The 24,710-nt window shown below is 43.6% G+C and overlaps 1 protein-coding gene across 3 annotated transcripts in view; it reads right to left on the reverse strand.

Moving 5' to 3' along the window:
• Positions 1-24,710, reverse strand: part of SFXN5 (sideroflexin 5) — a 100,675-nt gene that overhangs the window by 45,705 nt on the left and 30,260 nt on the right. For all 3 annotated transcript variants that reach the window (XM_063336225.1, XM_063336227.1, XM_063336226.1), the window contains exons 4-9: positions 15,751-15,777; positions 14,555-14,609; positions 12,607-12,632; positions 8,279-8,332; positions 5,546-5,602; positions 4,633-4,698 (exon numbers count right to left, since the gene is read on the reverse strand). In XM_063336225.1, coding sequence (XP_063192295.1) covers positions 4,633-4,698; positions 5,546-5,602; positions 8,279-8,332; positions 12,607-12,632; positions 14,555-14,609; positions 15,751-15,777 — 285 coding nt within the window. The remainder of the gene's footprint in view (positions 1-4,632; positions 4,699-5,545; positions 5,603-8,278; positions 8,333-12,606; positions 12,633-14,554; positions 14,610-15,750; positions 15,778-24,710) is intronic.

The following is a 24,710-nucleotide window of genomic DNA, read 5'->3' on the forward strand; positions in this document are numbered from 1 at the left end:
GAAACTAGAGAGTGTCTGCTCACAGCCCTTGTCTAGATCTGGTTTAATTTGCAGGCATTTAATTGCAGCTGCAAGAATCACATCTGACCTCAAACTGAAGTTACAGTCTAAGGCCATAGTACTGAAGAGTCGAATCAGATGCAGATGGGATCAGCAATACAGTAGTAAATCAAATTTGGATCTGAAACTAAGAAACCTACTTACAAAATATCAATAAAACAGTTATTAACAATAAAATTGGTTTTGATTACATAGCTTTTTTTAACCTTTTAAAAGCATGACAGAATTAGCAGAGAGCAAGAGTGTGTGTGTGTGTCTGTCCGCTGGAAGGGGTTTCTGTATAATTACAAGCCCTCCGATCAGTATAGCTCTTGGCATTAGAATATTTGGGGAAAAAAACCTACATTTAAAATATGCTTGGCCTTTCTCAAGTCTTTTTACTAGTCTCTGCCTTTGTTTGCCTTGCTTAGGAAAACCAGCTGGTATTAATTGCGCTTCGTACACCACCATCATCAACAGCAGCCAGATATCAGAAAATAAGGCCTAATCACAGGAATCCACTCAATTGTTCAAAAAAAAAAAAAACCAAAAAACAAAAAAACCAATTACAGCTCAGTGTTCAGAAAAGCAGTAAAATGAGAGCAATCAAAAGAAAAGGCAGGAAGGAGGCTGGTGCATGCAGAATGTGATAAAAATAAACTACAATCACAGAAGGAGAAACAGAAATCTAGGTTACTTAACAGTAATCAGACTCCTCTAAACATATTGTCTGCCACAAGTGAAGCTCAGAGATGTCGCACGCTCGTGCAGAGCGGGTAGCTCAGGTCTCGGCTCGTGCCCAGTGGCACAGACAGTGCAGTAGTGTCACGTAAGAAATTAGAGATGGAAGAGGTCTGTTATCTCAGCCTTTTTGCCTCTTTTCTCACACTCAGCCTTAAAATTATCCCTTCTGATGTCTTTGCAAGCCTTAACTTCAAGTGATTGCTTCACCTGAGTACTGCATGGTAGAAGAGATAAAATCTGGGACCTGGGATTTCCATGCCTGAAGCTCTGCTGTGAATTTCATTGAGCTGAGAGGTGGAAAAAAGGCTATTAGGGAAGAAATACTGAAATACCGAAAAGTATTGAAAAAAAGAATATAGATTCCTCAAAAAAACTCATGCCAAAGGGCTGTAAATCAAGCATCCCAGATGTAGCGCTGGATCTAAGAGAGCCTCTCTCTGACAGCAATTCCTCTCTAACTAAAATGGGAGAAGGATGAGGTTATTTGCAAAGATTTGCTAAGGCTTCTAGTTTAATTGCAAGAAGCACAAAGCCAAAATCTGCTCTTCTGTACCCATGAGAAAGCAATTTGTTTGTCCCTCTTGTTAGATAAAGACACGGAGGGTGAAGACAATGGGAAGCACAATCACAAGTCAACTGATCTGTCATTTCATAAGCGTTCTCCCCGCGTTGCTTGCCAACTGCAAACATGGAAGGGGCTCGCTTTAATTAATACTGGGTCTCAGCAGACCACTGGAGGCAGTGGCACTTGTTTTCAGGTCATCTGGTCCTAATAGGCTCACACTGGGAGGTGATTTGCTGCTAACTGACAGCAAAAATCAGTTAATGAGGGCTGAGGCCTTACAATCCAATGTAATGAACCTCAGGGCTATTTCTATACTATTTGTCATCATCATTTAAAAAAAAAAAAACAAACCCAAAAAAACCCACCTCAAACTGCTTGAGGAGATGCTGGTTATTAATCCAGATATTTACAATATCAAAATCACTGCCTGCTCTGCAGGATTTTCTCTAGGCTGCTCTGCATTGGGAATTGAGGACACGCTAAGTGGTGTTACGGATTCTCAGGACACAAGCCATTCTGTGTTAACACACACATTGGCAGTGTCCCCAATGGCTCATCTACCAGGAACCATGGTGCACAGCAACTTCATCTCAATTTCGCACACCCTATGCGCCATAGCATGCTCCACTTTGGAAGCAGACCTCCTTCCAACATCGGGAAGGAGAGAGTATCCGTGAAGGCTGCTGCCTTTCCCCACTTCCCTAACTATATCCATGGACCTAAGGAAAGTTCCTGCCTCCCCATAACAATATTCTGACCTTCAGCACCAGAGCTACACCACCATTGCTATTACAGAGCTCACGGTACTCCTCACACACCCTAAGGGCATCCCTGTGGAAGCCCAGTCTGGTGGGGTCATCGTGGCACTTATACAAGAAGGCAGCAACACCCTCTTGGCATCCACATCACTGAAGGAAGACTTCTTCTTGCGCAAGCTTGAAATGCTGTAAGTCCAGAACACCATGGCATCATCTTTCTTCACGATGCTTTTAAAACTGTCCCTGTGATGGACAGCCAAGGTATGCAAGATAACCAGGCACTGGGGCTCCTGCTGGAGGTGCACTGACAAGTTATGTGGACAGATAAATCCCAGCATTGTTTCAGTTTCTGCATTTACTCAAAGATTGTTGCTCTGTACAGACCACCAGCTCCTTCGCTACCAGGGAGTAAATGGTACAACTAACAGAGGTACAAACCACCACGGGACAAAGAGCTGATCTCCCATCAGCAGACTGACGATGTCACCAGCGGCGACAGCCATCCTGCAGTAACAGCAGGCCGCTGCTGTTCTGCTGTAATTTCTTTTATCTACAAGTTTTGGTGTAGTATTTCACACTGCTTCAGAGCACAAGCGTTTCTCAGAACACCACTGATGGTCACTTCTGCGCTCTAAACCTATCTCTCTGCTTCAGCTCCTTCGCAGTCAGCCTTGGAGGAATCAGAGATTTTAAAGACCTGCATCTGCTGTTCCAACATGGACATCTCCGCTCACCGCCCAATTGATTTCCTTACCAAAGCCTGTCAGCTTCTCAGGGTGACAAAACTCTGCCAACATCACTCCTCCGTGTCTCCTGCCCTCTATCTGCCCCTGTTGCCAAAATGGAGAGGAGCATTAATGCCAAACAACGCGGAACCAGTCCTCATCCCTCTGCTGCAGCTGCACTGAGGGTTGGAAGGCAGGTTGTGAGCGGCAGCAGCACATCAAGCTGGAGAGCTTTGCTTTACTAATTCACAAGGTGGAAAAAATTCTGAACAAAGGAGGACAGTCAAGCTCTCCCATGCTACAACGGGATACAGTGGACAGAGAACAGTTGCGAACCGAAGCATTGAGGTTGGTGGGATGGGGTCTCAGATTGCACTTCAGCTGCGTAAGCGTGGAGCTGGTGTGGACACATCTTCATAGGGTTACAAAGCATGGGAACTCACACCAATGCAAGGCTGGTCTGTGTGCACAGTCTGGGTTAATTCTGCAGTGAGGGGATAATACAGGTAACGCAGAGGAGCAGCGCAGCAACCAGTGAGGAAGCCAAGCCAGCACTACAGAAAAACTATTAAGCAGAAGCATATCCAATAAAATGGACAGTTTCCACTCAGAACTGCAAGGCACTTCACCAACTCTATGCCTTTTGCTACTGCTGGTGCAAAGCTGTCTGGCAGCTGCAGAACGCAGAGATATGCCTTCTGCAGAATTTCTGCTGTCCACTGTGGACATGATGCACCAAACCGCTCACTGCCAGTTCCCAGCCACGAGCTCCTGCCTCCATAAGTTCTCCTAAGGATCCGCAGCCTGCTCTGGACAAAAATTTTACCTCGCAAACAAATCTAAACAACCCCATGTGGCTTTTTCCCCAAAGGTGAACTGGGGAACCTGGGTACAAACAGTGCGGTGAGCAGGCTGAGTGCTGCCCTCTTCCCATAGCACAGTCTGCAGAAAAAAAATTCCTGGAAAAGGATGTCTATGGCTTGAGAAAAACGAAAAAAGATCTTGGTCAGAGGAAAAAAAAATACAAACTGCCATGGAATCTTTAATGTTCCAGTAGAAAAGGTACAAACACATGTTTCAGAGCCTTATTTGAAAACCCAACATAAGAAATAACTTCCTTAAGTTGCTTCTGAAAAATATACCTGCCTCCTTGGGAATTAGCTGACCCTGATAAAGATGACACCTTGTGCTTCTCAGGAATCTCAGTACTAAAAGCCTGAGGGCTGCACCACAAGACCAGGACTTTAGCAACGTTAAAAGCTCCTCTCTTACAGATTACTTCAGGTACGACTTGAACACCATTTCCAGCTTGAACGCTGTCCACAGGTGAAAAATGTCATTCTGAGCGCTGCGGTTCCTTCAATTCAAGGTGCTGACCCACCAAGGGAATATCTCCAAAAGCCTCACTCTCTTCAGCATGTCAACTGTCAGACTATCACTCTGCAGCCCCAAAGTCACTCTTTTAACTTAGACTAGGCTAATTCACCACGAGTTAATGCACACGTGGATAATCTGAGTTCACCCAGCAGCAAAGCCACGGTGCAGAGACACAGGCAGTGCACAGTGCAGGACGTGCTGGAAGCCATCAGCGGTAGAAGTCTCCTTCTGTTGAAAAGTTTGGGCATGCATGGACAGAGACACCTCATGGTTAAAATATTTTCTGGTTATGTAGACTGAATTCTGTCAATTAAAAGATAAACATGCTTGGCAGTTCAAACAAACATCTCAAAAGCACTGCAGTACTACTGTAAGGGAGCAGTTACTTAGTAGTGAAAATATATAGATATAAAGCGTTACCCACTGCTATTGAGACAGCACTTATGACAGCTCCCAAGTAGCCCTGGATGAACTTGGATGTCGGAGAAGGCTTTGGAAAGAAAAACAAAACATATTTTCAATAAACAAACTTCTAGTTATTAAAATGCAACCAAGCTTTTTTGTTTGTTTTCTTTTTGTTTTATTTGTTTTAAACCCGAGACAGGTTTAATTTTGTCATATTGTTCTGTGACACATGGTCTGTCAGCGGCAAAAGCAAGGAAAATTGTAGCCTCATGAGCAAGGTTAAAGGGAACGGAAAATTAATTGGCATCAGAAAATTATAATAATAGCAGCTTAAAGGAAGTATGTGAATGAAACTCGGCAAATGGTACAAAATTAGCATTCTTAGACACTAGCGATGAACCCCAAACTCTCCACATTAAATATTTGTCTTTGAAATGTTATCTCAATGAGCTGGATGGTTTCCAATTCAGCTTCCTGTCTTGAGCTTCCCACATCCCAACATGGGATGACTGAAGGCTAAAGCGATGGAGGAGAGGAGGAACAGCTCCACCATCTCCCGGCACCATTGCTGGTAGCGTGTATAAAGTCCTCGGGAGACGGCAGCGTGATCATGGAGCCGCCTTCTGCTATCCAAAACTCAGATACCGTTCTGCTTTGTGCTTATTTACCTACTGAGTTAAACCATTTCCTACCAGTTAGAACTATATACTGGTTGAGCTCAAAGGCACTGAGCATCACTTATGTGCCTCGAGTGATTTCGAGATCCTCATGCCATTTACAGCTGAGGTTTAAAATGGAAGTCTACAGAGGAGAATGGCCAATCTATAAATTTATCACAGAGTTTCTATTAACAGCAAAGAGACAAGGCTTATGTTTCTGTGTCAAAACAGACCTAACACGCTGCATGCACCGCATATGTTGGGTCTCCTCACCTTTGTCGCATTGCGGTTTGCATAGTTGACGCAGGCATTGTGGCTCTGATTCAACCACTAAAGAGGGAACAAGAAGAGACAGGCATAAACACAACCTCAAGAGAATAAAAAAAAAAACAAACCAATAAAAAAATCTATAAATGTCAGAGTGCTGCAGGAAAATTCATCTCCCTTTGGACCTGTTCACAACTTGCCACCCCTTTTCAAAGGCTCATCCATGCATTACATCCCATTTAATGCTCTTCACAGTGAGGGACAGAAATCCCAAGGCACCCAGTGCCCAAAGGGCAGCTCTGCTTCCCTGTATGCTTGACGTGCAACTCTTCTCCTGGCCCAGTTCACCTCCACACGACACCTCAGTGCTGTTGGTCTTTATTTTCATCAGCACCAAATCCAGACTGCTGTTAAGACGTAGCAGTGTGCCCAGCAGCCATTTTGTCAGTCACTTATTAAGTTCAGTGGTTCTCAAACAGAGGGTCATAAGAGGCTTCAGCTGAGGAACAGGAGATGAACAGATGTACCATCTTACGTATATGGATGCCACTAAACTGGTATTTCTGTCTACAACTTTTTGGAGCAGAATTCGTCACCAAAGCAGTGTGGCAGCAGATGGGGATGAGTAGCACCACGCTCCTGAAGGAGTTTTACCCTCAGCAACTGCTGGCAACGTAAAGAAAATTAATAGCTTTCATCCCCAAAGTACCATGTTCCCAGATCAGAGCATGTCAGAACTGATCTCCTCTCCAATTGTGGCCAGAATTAAGATGGAGGAGGATGAATGAAGTGAGGGTAAGGAGGTAGAGTGAAACAAGGCATTAAGACACAGGGATCAGCTCAGTCATTGCCGAGTTCACGGCCCAAGAGCATGTTCTTCCTGCTGACCAGCTCTCTAGACTGGAATTTTGGACCTAGCAAACCTTGCTTTTTTGTTCTCTTTAAATAGTAATTAAAAATAAAATAAATTACAAAGTCAGCTTGCCAATATATGCTGGAAATCTGCCTCAATTTTCCAGATGTGGGGGGTTTTTTTCAACCCCCAGAGCTCTCACCTACATTAGCCAGTGCACAGGACCAAGCTAGAGCTAACCTGAGACGTGTACATTTTGGGCATCAGCAACAACTGCTTCACTGTACAAGCCTGCTCCTATATGATACAGTGTTTGTTAATGCAGTAATATGTGTCATCCCTAAATCCTATGCTATTTCCGGATAAATCTTCTTTTCAGAGAGATGTAGACATACTGCTCAGATATTGTCCTTAATCTAGAGTTTAAGCTGTCTCTAAGTTGAAGATACTCCCGCTACCCGTTTCTTGACTCCATCATCTTCCCAGGTGGCCACCTGACACCCTCACGAGCTTTTTGGACGATGCCTCTCTAAGTTGCTACTCCTCCTACTCATATTTTTCAAAGAGGGGTGACCCGTGTGTGCCCATCAGCAGCAACGATGGAGGCAAGAGTTTGAGAATCATTCATGAAGCGGCGGTGGCCCAGGTGGGCTTCAGTTGCTGGACTTCCCTGCTACAGCCTCCCTCTCAAGCAGGCTCATTTCAGTTCTGCATTTGAAATGTTCTTTCTAGCTTTCAAAGGATTATTTCATCCCTTCAAAGCCAAAAGTTTCTCCCAGCTACTCTGTGATGGTGTGAATAGGAGCTCCTCATGTAAACCATTTACAAAGCACCCAGCCCAAGCCAGCTATCCAGGCTGGCTTGCTCCTCACTCGCGCAAGACTAACTTCTCCAAAAGCCAACTCTTTCCATCTTAGATGTCTAAAAACAGGTGAGGCAAGTTGCCTTCAAAAATATGAATGAGTCTAGATGTCTCCAGCCACTACCCCACTCCCAGCAGGTAACGCCACATGGCACAGCTTATAGCTAAATACACCAAGTTACTGGCACGTACCGATATATTCTCGGTTCTGCAGCCTTCCTAACATACTAGCCAGATCCCATTCTGCTTTGATATTTCTTAACCGCATAATTCTCTATCATCGCTTACACTGTAGACAATAAAAAGACATTCACAACTAAAAATAAGTCTGAAAGTAACTTGTTTTTGCATTTCAGTTAGTGCTGAAATTATACTTAAGGGGCGTTTTTACTATGGATAAAACTCATTCACGTGCACACTTCTTCCCCTTACTTTTAATTCCCAGAATATTAATGGGAAATAACACCAATACCTCCCTAAACACACACACTTTTTTCCCCAAAAGCCCCTGTAGCACATTGAATGCAGAGGTCCTAGCCTTTGCAATGCACAGCTATTCCCACAATTCCTGGGCATGGGGCCTCCCCCTGCCTCAGCCCTGCGCACACGTGGCACTTCCAACAGGAATTCACCAAGGAAGATCCCATCTACTTGACAGGGGGTCTTCAAAACAGCAGATGTGTGCGCTTAAGGGCCTATATTTTCATGGAAGTACGCACTGTGCAATCATTTACCCCTGTACAAAATGGGTCCAAAAAGGTTGTTTTTTGAGATCCCAAGCCATTTTGCATCTCCCTTGTGATGGCATAAATAGCCAGGCGCTGGAAAGTGGATCCAATAGTTTGCTTATAGCCCCTTCCAGATCTACCAAACCTTTCCCTAATTATATCTGGCCACATCATCTCCCCATTAACTAAAGCACTGCCGCTGCAGAAAAGCCACATGCACCAGTTTGTCCATTAGACACAAGTCAGCTGCTGCTTTCCTTTCCATCGCATTCTCCACCCGTTCAGATGAGCGTTACCTGCCAAAACACAGTGGATGCCAGCGTCTGGTTGGGCAAGAGAAGACCAACAACCTGAAAGAGAAGAGATTTTCTCATCAGTAAATGAATTGGTGGTTTGCTCTTGGTGCTTTTCTAGGCATGCAAACAGCAAACTTATTTCTAATGACTTGAATAAATTATCTTCATTTACAGCTTTATTTCATTACAGTTATTGAACTTCCCTTCAGCCTATTGTCTCTCAATTTTCCAGTGGTGAAACTGGGTAATGTAGCTGCCTGTGAAAGCTTTGCATCTTTAATGATTGTTTGCAACACACCTTGAAAAGAGTCTGGCAGCAGATACTGTCCAAAGATTAGTTCATTAAAAAATAATCAATTCTTTAATCCAGGTATTTCGAGAGGCTAATACAAACACTGCATGAATGCAAGAGTTCAAAGTTGTTGCTATTGGCAGTGAAGGGGGTTTTTCTTATTTTCCTTTGGCACATTCGCTGTTTCAAGCACAGGAAAGAAATCCCATTTGAACATCTGAAGACAGGAGTGCCACCTGGAAGCACATGTGCTCCTGTTTGGGAGCCTGAATTTTGTTTTAAGAGAAGAGAATTGTTGGTGTGTCATACTCTGGGCTGCGAAAACTGCTTGGGTTATGAGCTCAGGCTGATGATCGCCATCTCCCAGAGGATTACGGCTGCCTGTCCCAGCACATATGGGACAGGCATGCCCGCTGCTGTGGCATCTCGCATTCATGCCCGCTGCCACAGACTTTGCAAGGTCACCCATCACAGCACCTGAGGCCACACACGTTTATGTTGCCTATACAGTCCTGAGAGCATCCTTCAGACATGTCTCAATACAGCACACAGGCACACCCCCTGCAATTCTTTAAAGACCCCATCTCTTACACACAACACAGCACTGCCAGACTCCTTCCTACCTTGTTTTATGGCAATCTGTCCTCTTAAAGTGTAAGAAGCTGAAGAAGAGGAAAGGGATGCAAAGCAAGGGATTCCCAATGATAAACCCAAACAACACGGACAGGAAGATGAGTTCTTGGGTAAGAAACAGGTAAGAGGAGATACTTCCTAAGACCATTTTCATTTTCTCCCCTCCTGCGCCTCAAATGTCTGATAGTTTCTGAAGAAGATTGTCTTCATCTTGCAAAATCATACTTGCATTTTTGTTAAGAGGATAAAGACTGAACTACTCCTTTTAATTCTAAATGCATTTATTTTCAGGACACTCATGTGAACTGAAACGTCTTCAAGGCATTTGGGCAGAACGCTGTGAGTTCATTCCCACACTCAGACCATCTTCTGCACCATTTTCTTTAAGTTTATCCCTACAGAAGCCGAGAAGAAAAAAACCTTCCCTGTTAAGCACACGGAGAGCCTGCTGCAAGGAGGGATAAGTTAAAGCCGTCTGTGCACATCTGCAGCAGCATCAGTTGAAGAGGAGGCAACTTCTATGCTTAAGGACTTAAGAGAGAAATAACAACAAACAAAAGGGTAATAGGGTTGGGAGGCCTGATTTCATTTACATCTTCTTTCCTTTCTCCTCCTCCTCCTCCAGCTTTTCCTCCTACAGCCTTTCGTGAAGTTGCAGCTACTTTGTACGCTGGCCAAGCGCCAATCTGTGCAAGTTACACTAATTTACCGCTTCCATTCAATATGCGGATCTTGTCATTAATTACTCCGTTGCCGGTCTTAGCCAAACAAATTCAACAGGCGATGAACCTCCTCACCCCAGGACTGACTTATGCTCCTGAAGCCAGCGGGCTAATGAGGCTCCAGAGGAGAGGGAAGGCTGCAGGCAGCTACTTACATTGTCAGCTGAAGCTGAGCGCCGAGAAAAATAAAAGAGGAAAATAAATAAATAAAAAAGAGCACCCAAAATCTGTATGACTGAAAGAGGCACGTTTAAATGCAAACTCTCCATATGTGCAAGAGTCTGTCAAGAAATGTACAGTTTCACTTTTAATTACTGTCAGGGGAAAAAATAACTAAGAAGGAAAACAAAATAAAAAAAGCTTCTAAACATTACAAAAGTACCAGCTACAAAATTTAATTGCCTATCAGGTGTGAACTGGCCCTTTGTGGCCCCAAAGCCAGGGCTAAAGCCGCCGCTCAGACATCTGTCAGCTCTGAGCAGCCTCACAGCGTGTTTGCATTACGAGCTCTCCTCTTGCAAGCCCCAAGTCCTGCCTTGTGTGTCAGCAAGAGTCATCTGCAATCGCATATTAACACCCAGGTCTTCTCTATGTGCTTTGAAACCTCAACAAGACCACTTCCCCCACCCCCCCACCATTTTTAAATGGCTGGGGAAAATAAGGTGCTTGAAGCTGTGAGTGGCAGCTGGGAACAGCAGCATGGCTTCTGCTCCATCCTCACTGCCCAGGTCTTAGGCTGAATTTCCTAAATGCAGATAAATCTTCCTCCTTGGAGCCTTTCGACCCTGGGATGAAACATAAAACCAGGGTAAAAGGCTACAGCCCAGCAGCTGCCCTGCACTTCTCACCCCTACAGCAAATGGAGACAATGCGAGCGGATGGATTTGCTCCCTCCTGGGCTGAAATCTAGGTGGGCAAACACAAATTCTCCCTACGCTTAAACATACTGCACCCTGGTTCCCACTCTGCAACCGATTCTGGGGTCGAACCACAAACCTGAGCGCAGAAAGGACAGAGGCTAAAAAGAAAAGCAAAAAGATTGCAACTCGGGGCAAGAATAAAGAGCTGTAAGATTTGGTTGTGTCGGGGGAGTAGCTGGTTCGGCCGGCAGAGAAACGATTATTTTCCGCAAGACCTTAATCTCTTTCACAATGAGCTAAACCATACTGAAATATTTTGCATTAGCTATGGGGATAATAAATAAATAAATAAATAAATAAATAAAAATCATGTATATAGGCAGCATCGTATATCGACTGATAGGCAGTAAACCTGTTAATACGTAATCCGATCAGGTCTCTGCCGGAATTTATGCAGCGTGTTTAACTGACCCCCGGACACTGGGACAATTAGCGCGGGTGCGACGGCACGCCGGCACGGCTTTGCGGGCGAGGACAGCCACGCTCACTCAGCCACAGCCCACCGCAGGCACGTTAAGTCTCTCTTGAGGAAATCCCATCCCCCTATGTGAAATGCAAGACTCAAACTGTTTTTATGCTAGAGCAGGCTGCCAATTTTGTCACTAAATTTCACAGATCGATTGGCATAAATGTTACATTTTAATTTTAACATTTGAAACGTTTGGGTTTTTTTTTTTTTTTTTTTTAAATGACAAGAGGTTCCAGTTTATCCTTTACAGCTAGTGAAATTGGGCTCATCTGACAGCTCTCGGCTCCTCTGACAGCTCTGGATTTGGGCCGATTTCATTGTCAATTTGATCGTTAACTCATTTTTGTTTAACCTTTTCTTTCAAAATGCCCCATACAAAGTTACCACCAAACCCTTAACGCACGACAACAAATAGTAACAGCCGCGATGATTTCTGCTTTGAGGCGCTAGCAGCCCCGCTATCACCGTTTGGGAAAGGATTGTTACCTTTAAGTGAGTAATATGCCATGGTCCACTGGGTTTAGGAAGATTAAATTTAGAAGATTTTGCTCCTTCAACCATTTTAATCTGCATGATGTACTAAGCTGAGCCAAGAGCTGGCGGATAGGAGGACTTTCTGGCACCAACTTTGGGCGATTTTGGGCAAACTGTGTGCCTCAGTTTCTCCATTCATAAAATGGCGTTAACTATTCATTCCTGTTCCTGAAGACGAGCTGAGGTTTCAGCATTAGGAAGACAGGCAGAATTATCTCCCTTCTGACTTTCACTATTGAGAGCACCCAAATGCTTACAAATTTCACAATAACAAGTACAAACTAAAAACGCCCTTAGCAATAACCCCACGGAAAGCACTCGCAGTTTTAATTAATCAAGATGAGAGCGCACGACACCGGCCTCGCCGTGCTGTAGCTCGTCACATTCAGGAAGCGACTTGTAAAACATGCAAATGAAAAAAAAAGTATCCAAAGATGAAATCCGAGAGTTGCAGAAGTTGCATTTTGCAGGCAATGAGCTCATCTTGGTCTTCACTTTCCAAAAGGGAAAAATAGAGCTTAAGACATTGCGGGGAGCTGGGTGAACGACGCTAAATAGATAAATAACCTTAAGCGCAAAGTCCATAGGGCAGGCTTTACAAAACAAATCCCTTGCTAATGTGTGATGGGAAAGGTGGGAACCCTGGGTGAACGTGTCGCAAGGAGGTTAGGTGGAATTTGGAGAATTGTCTGCAAGTGCTAAAAAATGCATTTCTTGGTACTCGCAAACAAAGTGGGGAGAGATGTTAAAATACTTACGATGGGTGTTCCAAAGGGAATGTAACCTATTGAAAAACAAAAAAAAAAAGGAAAAAAGAGAGAGATGCATGCATTTTAGTATGCAGTTTTGGGATAGAGAAAAATATCACATCTAAGACATCTACCAGTTTAGGGTAAAAGCCACACCTGGCAGGACAGGCTGCACTCAATTCCACCAGCTCTGAACCACTACTGGGACACCTGTGGACCAACATCTGATGCTCTAAGCATCAACTAGAGCAGCCACCCGACTTTTGCCCAATCTCCTTCCCATCCTCTTTTTGCTTTTCTTGGGTTGCGGTCTAAGAGTTTCCCTGAAACTTATAAAATCTAGACCCTAAAGCTTACTCCAGTAAACCCAGTCTGGGCCAGTACGTGGTATTAGCACTTCATGTTGTTGAGCTGGGCTAGGCAGCCAGCAAAGACTCAAATCATCAGAAGAGAAGAGATGACAACCCAGACCAAGAGCTGCTTGGTCTGAACCAGGAGGAGCTGAATGCTTCTGCGGTGGTGCTAACTGAGCTGACCTAGTGGCTTGCTGCCACGGAAAGGGGGAGATCCTGCCCCCCTTCCCAGGCTCATTGACGCAATCTGTTCCCTCCTTCGTGCCAGCTCTGTTGCTCATCAGACCCTCCCACAACCTACCCAGGAGAAAACTCCTCAGCTTTCTGTGCCCCTTCCCCTCTTGTTGAGCCCGGTCCCACCAGGATAGCATGCTGAAGATGCTCATGAAGCCATCTAACAAGCCGCAGAGCCCATGCCACTTAAAGAGCCACCATTGGTGGGACCTCCTTTTTTCTCCATCTGCTTTATCAACCTATCCGCCAGCGATTTTATACCAGGACAGCTCATTTATTTCTAGGTCAGTAGAAAAAGGAACAGGGTATAAGTATCCTGAAGAAAGTATATTTGCATCGTGGAGGAGAGAGGGACTATTTTAATCATAGGTGTAAGTTAAAGCTCTCTATATTAGAGATAAGCCTTTACCCCAAATCTTATTGAGCGCCACAAAAATCAAATGCTTCACATTTTTCCCCTGCTAAGTCTGCCAATTTTTGTGCTAATTATAATTCATCTCTATGACTTCCACTAGAAGGTCTCAGAGCATTTTACCAACATTACTGAATTAAGCCTCATGGATCCAATTTACAGTCGGAAAGAGCAAAGACCTGAGAGGAAGAAAAATTAAAAAAAAAAATACAGAACAAAGCAGCAAAGTAGTACTGGCTTTTCTCCCTTCCACTTCACCCTCAAAATCACCCTTCTTCAATGAACTGGAGAACAAAACCCACCAACCCCGTTATTTTTCCTCTGTGCGCAGCATTCAGGTGAAGATGTTACCCCCTAAAATATGGAAAAGGTCCGATTTATTTAAATAGATCCTTTGGGAAAGGACCAAGGCTGCACTTACATCTTCAAGAGAGTTGCTATTCAAGCCACAGCAGAGGTAGCTGTGGACCTGTGCATGGCAAAGGGACACCCCAAAGCAGGAAGCAGGTGGCAATGATTTAATCATTAAGCAGCCGGGTTAAAGCTGATCCTTCCTGGGCTCCCAATGCCATGGCTATTAGGTACCACTGCGCATGGAAAAACAAGGCTCATCCCATTCTCTCCTGGAGAGTAAAACCCTAACGTGTTCATTGGGCATCAAGCTTTGTTGTTTACTACAAAGTTTAAATGCCTATTATAGTGATGGATACCTCAAAAATGCCAGAAAGGAGTCCACATTAAAATATCTGAAGGAAGGGAAAATATTAAGCACTAGATCTCGCATAGGCACTTAGGATCCTAATTCTCCTTGACTGCAAAGGGATTTAGGCATTTGGATTACTTTCTGACCTTGGTCTAAATGTTTACATGGTGTAATTCAAAAATAGGAGAAAAAAAAATAACATTTTGTACAAATACCCAGTAAAATCAATGATTGCCCGAGTGGGTCATGCCATACCTGACATTCGGAAAGGCATGAAGATGGTCTCATTTGTATCAGGATGGATGATGGCCTGTAAAACAATCAGCAAACAGACACAGTGAAGGCACAGCAACAGTTGGCAAGGCGCAGCAAAGCCAGCACTCAGCCTCTACAAATAGCACCTCCAACGAGAGAATACCAGGGGACTTCATGCATCTCGGCACCCTCCTTGCATTTGGAGCTCTGGCCAAAGGCAGTTATTGTTCGTCAGCCTCCACAAAACCCCCTCCTACCTCTGCTTTCCCCTCTTCTTAAATAATTTAGCATAAGTTAATAATTTAGAAGTAAATAATTTAACCTGAAATAAAGAAAGCAGCTCTTTCTTGGTACTATAATGTCCCCAAACACCACCCACCAAGAGTATAAATCATTTTATGCTGCTTATGAAGCAAATGGGTTGCAGGAGACCCCTGTAAGGACTTGTGTGGCTCAGCCATCACAGACAGATTCAGACCAAGGAACATCTTCCTCGACTGCAGGTACACCGGCATGAGCCCTCACAGTACATCGTAGGAAGCCTGAAATGCTGCTTCAGGATCTGGCTGAGTTGGGATAAAAACATGCAGGTATGGTCCGCTCCAGCTGTCACCATAAGGGTGACCCAAATAAAGTCCCCTCACATGCCATGAGATTTGGATTTCCCAGATAATTCAACCTTTATGTGTATCTGCAGCTTCTCAGCCGATGCTGGCGGCTGCGGACAGCCCAACCTCTGCAGAAATCCTAAATCTGTTTTACCGATAAGCAGACAATGAACCTCACTTGGCCCATTTTTGTTACGTTTTACAATGAGCCCAGGAGGTTGCACTGGCATTAACTGGATGGGGATGAAAAGTCAATCCGCAAGCGATCTGTGACTGCAGAGGAGGAAGGTACGACACAGTAACAAGCCTTACCAAAGAACTGTCAAACTATTTTCAAAAGGCTGGAGACAAGAAATCTCTTGACTAGACAGGAAGGAGAAAATGAAGACATCAAAATATATAAATACACAAAAAAAAAAAAAATCAGACTCTTTGGTGGCAACAGTGTTCTCTGCATTTACATTTCTGTGGCAAGACAAAACAGCAACTGGCAAAGTCAATAATGGAGAAGGGGACAGCATCGCTCAGCAGGAAGAAAAAAAGCAGCGACAGTTAAAAACAATAATGAAATATAAAAAAGCGTATTACCTGCTTTATTTTTTGAGCTTCCCACAGCTAGAAAAATAAGAGAGAACATTGCATTTAAACAAACGATTGGTGTAGTTTTATAGCAAACCCCAAATATTCATCTTTTAGCTGCTGTAGTAAACTAACGCAATGGACTGCTTTAAAACAGACTCATTTTCTGCATCTTTCCAGGATGTATTTAAAGATCCATTACACACACTGAGCTCCTTCAAATCTGTGTGACCAGTAAGACCAGTAAGGCAGAGAAGATATTCTTTCTTATATTTAATCGTAAGAAAGAATAATAACAGCCAGACTTCACGCTCTGCTTTACAAATCGAGAATTATTTCCGTAACTCTGCCGTACGTCGATCTCAAGGTAAATTTAGCACAGCTTCTCCTTGGATGAGCTTCCTGCGGAAATGGAGGCTTACTGGGGAACAAAGGTGGAGCAAGCCCTGCAGGGAAATGTAAGAAGTATCTATTCAAATAAAACCTGTGTTCAGAATAAGCCAGCCACTGGATTTCATTTTTCACAAGAAGGGAAACGCACCAAAAAAATGCTCGTGAAGAGGAAAAAGAATCTCATTTAAAACTCTCCTGAGTGCCTACTGTTATTTACTTACTCTAATTCAGCAGCATCAAAACACTCCAAATCAGGCTCAGCCAGTGGAGATACACGAGCACCAAGGAAGAAACATCCTACATGAGGTGCAGGTAGAACTAATAAGTAGGTGCACAACATCAAGAGATGCTCTGCCATATACGTAAACCCATAGTTTGCCCCCTGCTTAATAAAGCCAGAAGGTTTTCCTCCATGAATTATGCCTAAATGCAAATTAAAATAAAAAAAAATTATCCCAATTTTGATGTATATAATTCTAGACATGGATGAAAAACCAGGACTCCTGTAAAATATCACTATTAAAATATTTACTATTAAGAACTGTTCTGTTCAGCTCTAGTCTGGCTTCAACTTTCAGGCACTGGCTTGTGTTACACCTCTGTCTGACAGCCTCCAGCGCTGTCTATTTTTGTTCTTCACACAGGTACTCAGAGCTGCTAAAGCCACCCTTTAACCTTTGCTTAAAGAAAAAAAAAAATTGGAAAAAAAAAAATTCATCAGAGCCAGGAGACTGGCTGTTTCATTGGCAAGGCGCGTTTGCCAATCTTTTAACCACCCTCGTGGCTCTTTTACATCTTTCCAATTTGTCAACATCCTCTTGAATCGAGGATGCCAGGAACTAGACAAATTATTCCAACAACAGTTGTACCAGCGCCAAACCAAGGGTAGGCTAACCTGATGAGTTCTGCTCTTGCTGTTGATAAATCTGAAGACGGCAATAGCTCTTTTTGCTTGGAGAGCTCATGATTACCCAACAGAATACCTACCCAAGTGCCGTGCCCATATTCGGCAATACAGGCATTCGTGCTTAAGATTTTATCATTATTACGGTATAAATGAAGTCCCATTCTGTCATTCTTCTTCACCCGAGATTTAGTGCCTTCCCCAAATATAGAACCATGAAAATATTGTTGGAATAAGGTGATCGCTCTATTACATATAGCATAAATTGACCCACTGATACCAGTAATCCCAGTATTTCACTCCAAATTCAGCTTTCGCTCCATAATTGAAGCTCTGTGATGAACTCCACTTCGTGCAATGAGTTACTTGAATATCTAAAAGTCATAGGCTGATGCACATATCCACAGGGCTCTTTCCCAAGGAAAACTTCCCTTTTTAAGGCAAATCATTATTCCCCGTTTTACAGTTGAAAAACAGAAGTTGAGGGACACAAAGAGACAATCTTTGTGGCTGGCAGAGACAAGATGCGTCTGCCCTCACCAAACCTAAAATCCACAGGGTGAGAGGGCCAGACAGCTGCCAGGGCTGTTCTGCACCTGCTTGCCCACCAGCTCGAGGACTTCCATGGGGTGAAAGTGGAAGCCCTTGAGCTGCAGGTGACTACCCAAAGCGTCCCCATAACCCTGTGGCTACCCAGGACTTGTGTATCTTAGATGTGAAACAAAAATGCAGGATTTTCCTCTCTAACTGCAAGCACCAAGACTAGCAAAAAGGAAAAGGGATGGTTTCTGAGCCAGCGCTATGGCTTTTTTGGTCAAATTATCTAATTTCATTAATTGATCCCAATATTTATGCATTTTCCTGCTGCAGTGCAAATATTGTTAGAACATGCGATTTCATTACTTCTCAGAAAGAGACTTTACAAGATGCACCTGATGAGTCACCTAAAGATTCTGCCAGCTCATTTTCACTTTTTTATCCTCTAATTCATTTTCTGTCTGCTGCATTTTTCAATAGCTCCAGTACTCTGACAAGTCTTGCCAGCTGGGGGGCTCGTTTCTGAGAGCAAGTCTCTATTTTTGCTGGGGATTTCATTCACGCTCTCTCCGGCCACCTTCGAGAAACAGCCAGATTTTGATCTCATTTACACTAGCGTGAATCCAAAGCATCTTTACTGGAGCACATGGAACGACTCCAGATTCGTGCTCAATTTATGTTAGATTTAGGTCCATGATCTCTAAATATAGTCAGCCTGTACTGGGTGGGTCCCCTGTAATAGATGATCTTCCTTTACATCATCTTTGCTGTATATTACTGGCTCAAAGCTACATAAGGGTTTTGCTACCATGCAAATTTGTGTGCAAGAAATAAACTTGCTCATACATGGATTTACACGAAAGAAGCCCAAACGGTGAGGGGGCAGGAGTGTTGGACCACTGTTAACATATTCCATTACCCACCCAGCAACCTTAGCAGGCAGCGATGAACAAGCTTCTCCAGCCTGTGGCCATTGCAACCTTCTACCAGGACAGATCAGGCTTTGCTTTATGGAGATGTCCTTCATGATCGTGGAGGAATTGGCTCCAGGACCATTCACAAGTGCTCCCACCACCAGCATTTCTGGACACTGGACTCATGGATGAGATTTCCATCCATCCTTCCCAGGATTCTGTTTTTTTTCTACAATTTTTTGAGGAAGAGATACTCACCACTTTGCTCACCACCTACAGCAGATAGATAGCTTTAAAACCCTGAACTCAGTTATACAGAAACAGTATGTGCTTATCGTGTTTAAGGAAGGGTATCAAAGACTGCCACAACCTAAAGAGAACCGAAGCTGTGGTAAGGAGCTAGAGACTGGAATAATTCTTGGGGAATAGATATGATCTTTGGTTGACAGGACATTCATTAGCATTCCTTATTTAGCAGCAGTATCGCAGCTTAGAGATAGCTTTCAAAAAAAGTATTTATTTAAAGAATATACCCAGCCCAAATCTATTAGCTAACACCTGCCACTATAAAAAACAGTACAAAGGGCACCAGTTATTCTTAAGAGATTAACTTCCCTCCTATTACATACAGTAAGATTTCATGGTCCTGGACTTAAAGATGGGAAATTTTTTCCCCTCTGCACAAAGTTTCATCTAGATTAGAAAACCATGCTTACAAACTGTTCACCCTTGTTTACAGCTGGCTCCAACACTGCTAAAAGAAGTGGCCAGCTCCACCCTGACGGAGTGCAGTTGGCTGTATCCAGACCACTTACTACATGGCTGAAGTTGGCCTCGGGTGTCTAAGGTCAGGAGAGCACTGACAGATTCACACCACCTACTTCCTTGCGTTGCCAGCAGCCACCCCCCTACAGTCAGTGGAGACATGGAGGCAGATTTGATGTCAGGAATCTGTAATAGATGCTCTAACACTTCCCTCCCTCAACTATACATGCCACCAGGATCAGAGTCTTTTGCACAATACAGTAGTAGACATTAAAATGATCTTAAATCCATGGGTCCTTGCTCTGGATATGCCACATCCAGAATAACTCTATGGAGAAAAGCCTTTACTGATTAACTGCACGTTAAACATGCATAATGACAAGGCACAATTATTTTCGAAGAGCTAATGGGGAGTCACATGGTAGATGAGCCCTGTGTAAGGGAAAACACTGCAATTTAAGTTCTGCAAAGACTAAGTGGTCTACCCGTGTTAGACGTTGCAGCATTATCACAATAGTTTGCAAAATTCCCCTAGTAAAGACAAGGTCAAAGAAGAAATCCTCAGAAGAATGAGTGTTTTTCGTTGATTTCATCTGTCCAGTCAAGTGGAGACAGAGTTCCATCTCAAAATCTGCTCGTCCTCTTCCCGCTCTATCAGAGAGGTTCTCACCCTTTCACACAATCCCGCCTGCACCCACGAAATCTTGATTTTAATAAGGTAACAGCCTGGAGTTTGCACCCCATCAAAAATTGCCTGTAGTTTCACACTCTGGGAGTTGCAAGGTTTATTAAAGCAAGGCTTGGATTATCTATCCCACACTGAATTCCAAATATTGGGTGTCAGGAGTGAATGTGCGATGCAGCAAAGCTCGCTCTAAAGAAAAGCAAGCTGCTTTCATGTGCATGGCCATTCGGACGGAGAGGCTCCAAAACCAGGTGTGCTTTCCAGCTATCATCTCAATTGTTTAAATGATATGAAACCAGAGGGAAAAAAAGAAACAAAAGAAAAAAGACGACCTTGCTCAAAAGGCAAAACTTAATGTGCTTGGAAAATTCACTGAGGAGCACTTCAGACCAGCAACAGGATCTGGCATTGCATTACTGTCAAGTGATAGTGACGACTTGTTCAGAGTCATTAACTTCATTCTAGATCCCTTAATTGGAGGTCAAACAGCCAGAGTGAGACATTGGACGTGGGACTCACCCTCTCTAACAGGCATCTACAACATAATAAATACCTATTGCAGAAAATTCTCAATTTCCTTTATGGCAGAAAACAAGCAATTTGACTCATCACAACTAGATGACCAGCACAGGCTGGACAACCCACACTCCACCATTGCTTGCATTTCTCCGTTGACTTTAAGACGGGACCTACATGATTAGTTCTGGCTCAGATTTGGTTTGGCTTAAGATGTAAAAACATTTCAAAGCATCAAGCACCTGCAGCTCATACCAACTTCAGCATGGCTTTCAAAGATACAGTTTCTTTGAATTCCAACGGGAATTTGATGAAAGCTGAAGATTTTATGTTAGAGCATTTGGAAATCCCAAACTTAAGCGCCACACCTTTTCCAAAGAGATATCCCACAAATCTAGCTGAGCAGATCTGGTCCTTCCCCAGCGCCACCAGCTTCAACCAGAAGCACTCAGCAGCAGCTCCACCACACCCTGTCAGTAGGGTTAGCTCACATTAATCTTCATTATAAGGTTAAACATACTGGAAAACTCATGTGATCCCTTTTGTCATCAGTACCGTGGAACATTTCTATTTGAAACTGCTCCTCGCAGCTCTTTTGGCAAGAAGGTAGAGTCTGCAGCTAGGAAAGTGCATCTAGAGAACATCCACCCATGGCCTCAGCGCTGAAGCCCCACTTGCTGAACTAGGAGGCCCATCCCAGACATCAGGTGCTTTTCATTGATATTATTTCACTTCTATTTCACTATGCTTCTGAGATTTTTTTATTCTTTTAAGTTTACACAGTTATGGATGAAGATCTCCCAAGTACTTAGTGCACTGCACTCTCCAACACATTATCCTCTCTTGCAGCACCACATTTTCCCCTACTGCCTTCCTAGTTATTAAAGGCATTTATGGTGGTCAGTGCCTTGTGGTGCATTTACGGTGCCTGGTGCTCCATGCACCATCCCCAGAACCTCTCATCAGGTAACATGAAAAGAAATAAGTATCTGTTTTTAGCAGTTCACTAAAACTAAACACCTGTGACAAACTCAAGGCATTTTGGTGCAGCCCAACAGAGCTACGTGTTCTGCTTCGCGCTCCACCTGTACTTTCTCCTCCAGGAGTGTGATCACTCATGCTTTGTGTGGCTTTCTCCCACTGCTCTCCAGCTTCAGTCCCAAAATCCCACTTCTTGAAAACCAACCCTTAACATAGAGACAAACGCACACCACAAGCTCCAGCCAAAGCATCCAGTTAAGGCTTTTAGCAAGATTTATAGATTTACAATGGTGGATTCACAGACCTTTTGGTTCCATATTTAATGCCACCCAAACGTCTGTAAACCTGCCTGATGCCTAACCCTATACCTGCTAACATATACACATGGAATCTTATATCTGGCTTTAGTAATAAACATGGAAAACCAGGGTAACAAACCACTGTCTACACTTGCTCCTCAGTAGGAAGTCTCACCAACGGACCTTTCACAACCCTGCTCCTAATAATCTTTATGTTAAAAAGGTTTTAGCTCTACGGCGATAAAGCTCAAATGACCCAATGTGTGGGATAAATCACAAAGGGTATCTATACATTTTCTGCCTTGCACCTGGTACTGATATGTCAGTAGAAGAGGCACCAGAAGCTACTGCTCTTCTTGGATGACAGTGGAAAACTCCTTCCCCGTCCTAAGCATCGTTGAGTCACAGCACCACAAGCTGCTGCCCATCTGCAGAACCATAAAGCCTTCAAAGAAATCCACATGTTGAAGAGCATCGGCTGAGATACCTGCCTGCACTGCAAGGCAAGTGCCTCAGTGTTGGGAACTGGATTGGAAACCACAAGCAGTTCTAGTGCAACACACAGACTTACACAGATACAAAACCAAGTGTAGGTGGAAACAGAATCAAGTCCTGACTGATAAAAAAAGATAGCACTTAAATAACACTTTGCAGCTTTGCAGCACTTAATAAACATTAACTAATTAATCCTCAAAGCATTCTACTGGAAAGGCTTAAGCAGAGTAAGAAGCACTCAGAGAAGACCACGACTTGCACCAGGGTTGCAGAAGGACTTAGATGCACTACATGGTTTAAAATACAGCTTTGTAAACCAGGCTTGCTAATCCAACTAGGTTGCTCAAGATCAGATGCGTTTCAGTTTATTTTAGCCATACGGAGCTTAGGAATCTAATTTGATTTGTAATCTAGATGTGAATTTAGATAAACTCTCTTAATCCTCAAATGATGAGATGAAGCAAAGCTGGTTTGAAACTGAGTAAGAGCATCAGCGGTACCACTTAGCATGGTTTCTTTAAGGTGCATTAACCTACAACACTTCTGCCCAAGCTCCCTAGGCGCCTTTTGTCCTCTGACAGTCTGGAAATGATGCCTGAAATGTTTGACCCATCCTAGACCATCTTAGTGTCACAAAGAATATTTAGATTGCAGAAGGGAGAAGATCCAAGTTCAGCTCTTGGACCCGCAAACAGGCTACTTCCTCGCAAAGAAAAGGAAACAGCAGGACAACCGATATATCTACCTTTTATCGTATCCTGCAAGAGACCAGAGAGGAAAAAAAAGTACAGTTTACTGCAAATGGACCTCTTCGCTCTTCATCAACACTGTTAAGAAAAGCTATTATTGTCCAAAAGGGATGCTGTTTAGACTCTGATAGATTCATTGTTCTCTGCTGTGTCTGGGACAGCGTGAGCGGCTCTTCCCGCTGCTAACATGATTGAAGGAAGAACACAGTAATAAATATATGCCCATTAAGCTGGTGAGCCTCTTTTCACTTCACTGATACTAATGGGGAAGAAATGAAACAGTTTCAAAACAGCAAGTTGCCAAAACTGCATTTGGAAAGGCTGAAGAGTGAGAAGTCACAACTGACACACCACAGTTCATGCTCCGCCAACGCTCGCAGGAAGGGGCTGGCTGGAGAATAGCAAGTGTCTGTCTCCAAGGGACAATTTCAAAAAGCTGCATTTTTCCTCTCACTACAGATCATTCAGTTTGGGTTTAATTTTATTACTTTTTTCCCCTCCAACCACTCCCTCATGCTGAAGGGGTGAAGCTTTCAGGATGGAGTTTCTAAGGGTACAAAATTGGTTAACAGAGCTGTCTCGCTGCTATCTTGATTTCTAACAAATAGATATTCACACATCTTAACATATGTATATGTTAACAATACGTACAAGTGAACATACAGTCAAACGAACAGGCAGATTTCCAGCAGTAAATCTAGGGACTTATGCAGGACTAGAAGACCTCCTGAGGTCCTCTCCAACCTGAATTAGCCTACAATCTTATGACAGACAAAGACAAAGATCTGGATGGATCAAAAATCTAAACGCCTGGTGTCTAAGAGCTACAAGGATTTTAGTCAGCAAATGATCCACAGCTCAAAATGTTTAGATGTGGTTTTATGAAACCGGGATTAATTTCCTACCTCCCTCACAGACTTATCTCATCTTCAGCAGCTCAAGCTGGTATATGGTTATGGTACCACAGCCCCAACATCCCTCCCCATCTTAGGTGTGCACTTCCCACTGTACAGGCAACATAGAGCAGACAGAAAATATAGGGAGCTGCTCAAGTTAAAAAATGAAGCATTTTGGGAGTGGAGGAAGGGAGCTTTAGTTTTTATTAAGATCAGCTCTCTGAACCAGCTGTGCCAGTGCAAGCGAGCAAGGAGGTGGGAACACATGGCCCGGAGGAGAGGAGGCAGAGACATGGCAGTGCTCACGCTGCCATGGCATCACAGTTTCCCTTGCAATATTCTGGGCACAGAACAAATTTGTACCAGTTCACATCTAAAGTTCAGGGAACGATAAATTTAATAAGTACCATCTTTATTGTAGGTGCACACTTAAGGACAGAGTCATCTCCATAAGACTAACAGCTGCATATGTACAAGGGTTGCATTTAGTTAATTATACAAATTTTTAAACCTCTTATTGGCCCCGTACTGCCATTAAAAAACAAAAACGTTGCACAGAAAAAGCATCACTCACTCTTGAGAGTCCTCGTTCAATGCACACGAAGCGCCCTCAGACACTTCTATTCTGTGGCTCTTTACCTCTCTCTGCTGGCAGGACCACAGGGAGAAGCCGGGGTGCCAGACTGAGATTAGGACCGAAGGGACAGAGGGGAGGTAGAAGAGGACAATAAACCTTCATCGCTGTATTTCTTAGACTTTATTCTACTACTTGGTTAGATACTAAGTTTTAGGACAGAGTGGTATGAATCTACAAATGGGGCAAATCAGGGCTCTG

Source organism: Chroicocephalus ridibundus, chromosome 5 (genome assembly GCF_963924245.1).
Source record: "Chroicocephalus ridibundus chromosome 5, bChrRid1.1, whole genome shotgun sequence".
Lineage (NCBI taxonomy): Eukaryota > Metazoa > Chordata > Aves > Charadriiformes > Laridae > Chroicocephalus > Chroicocephalus ridibundus.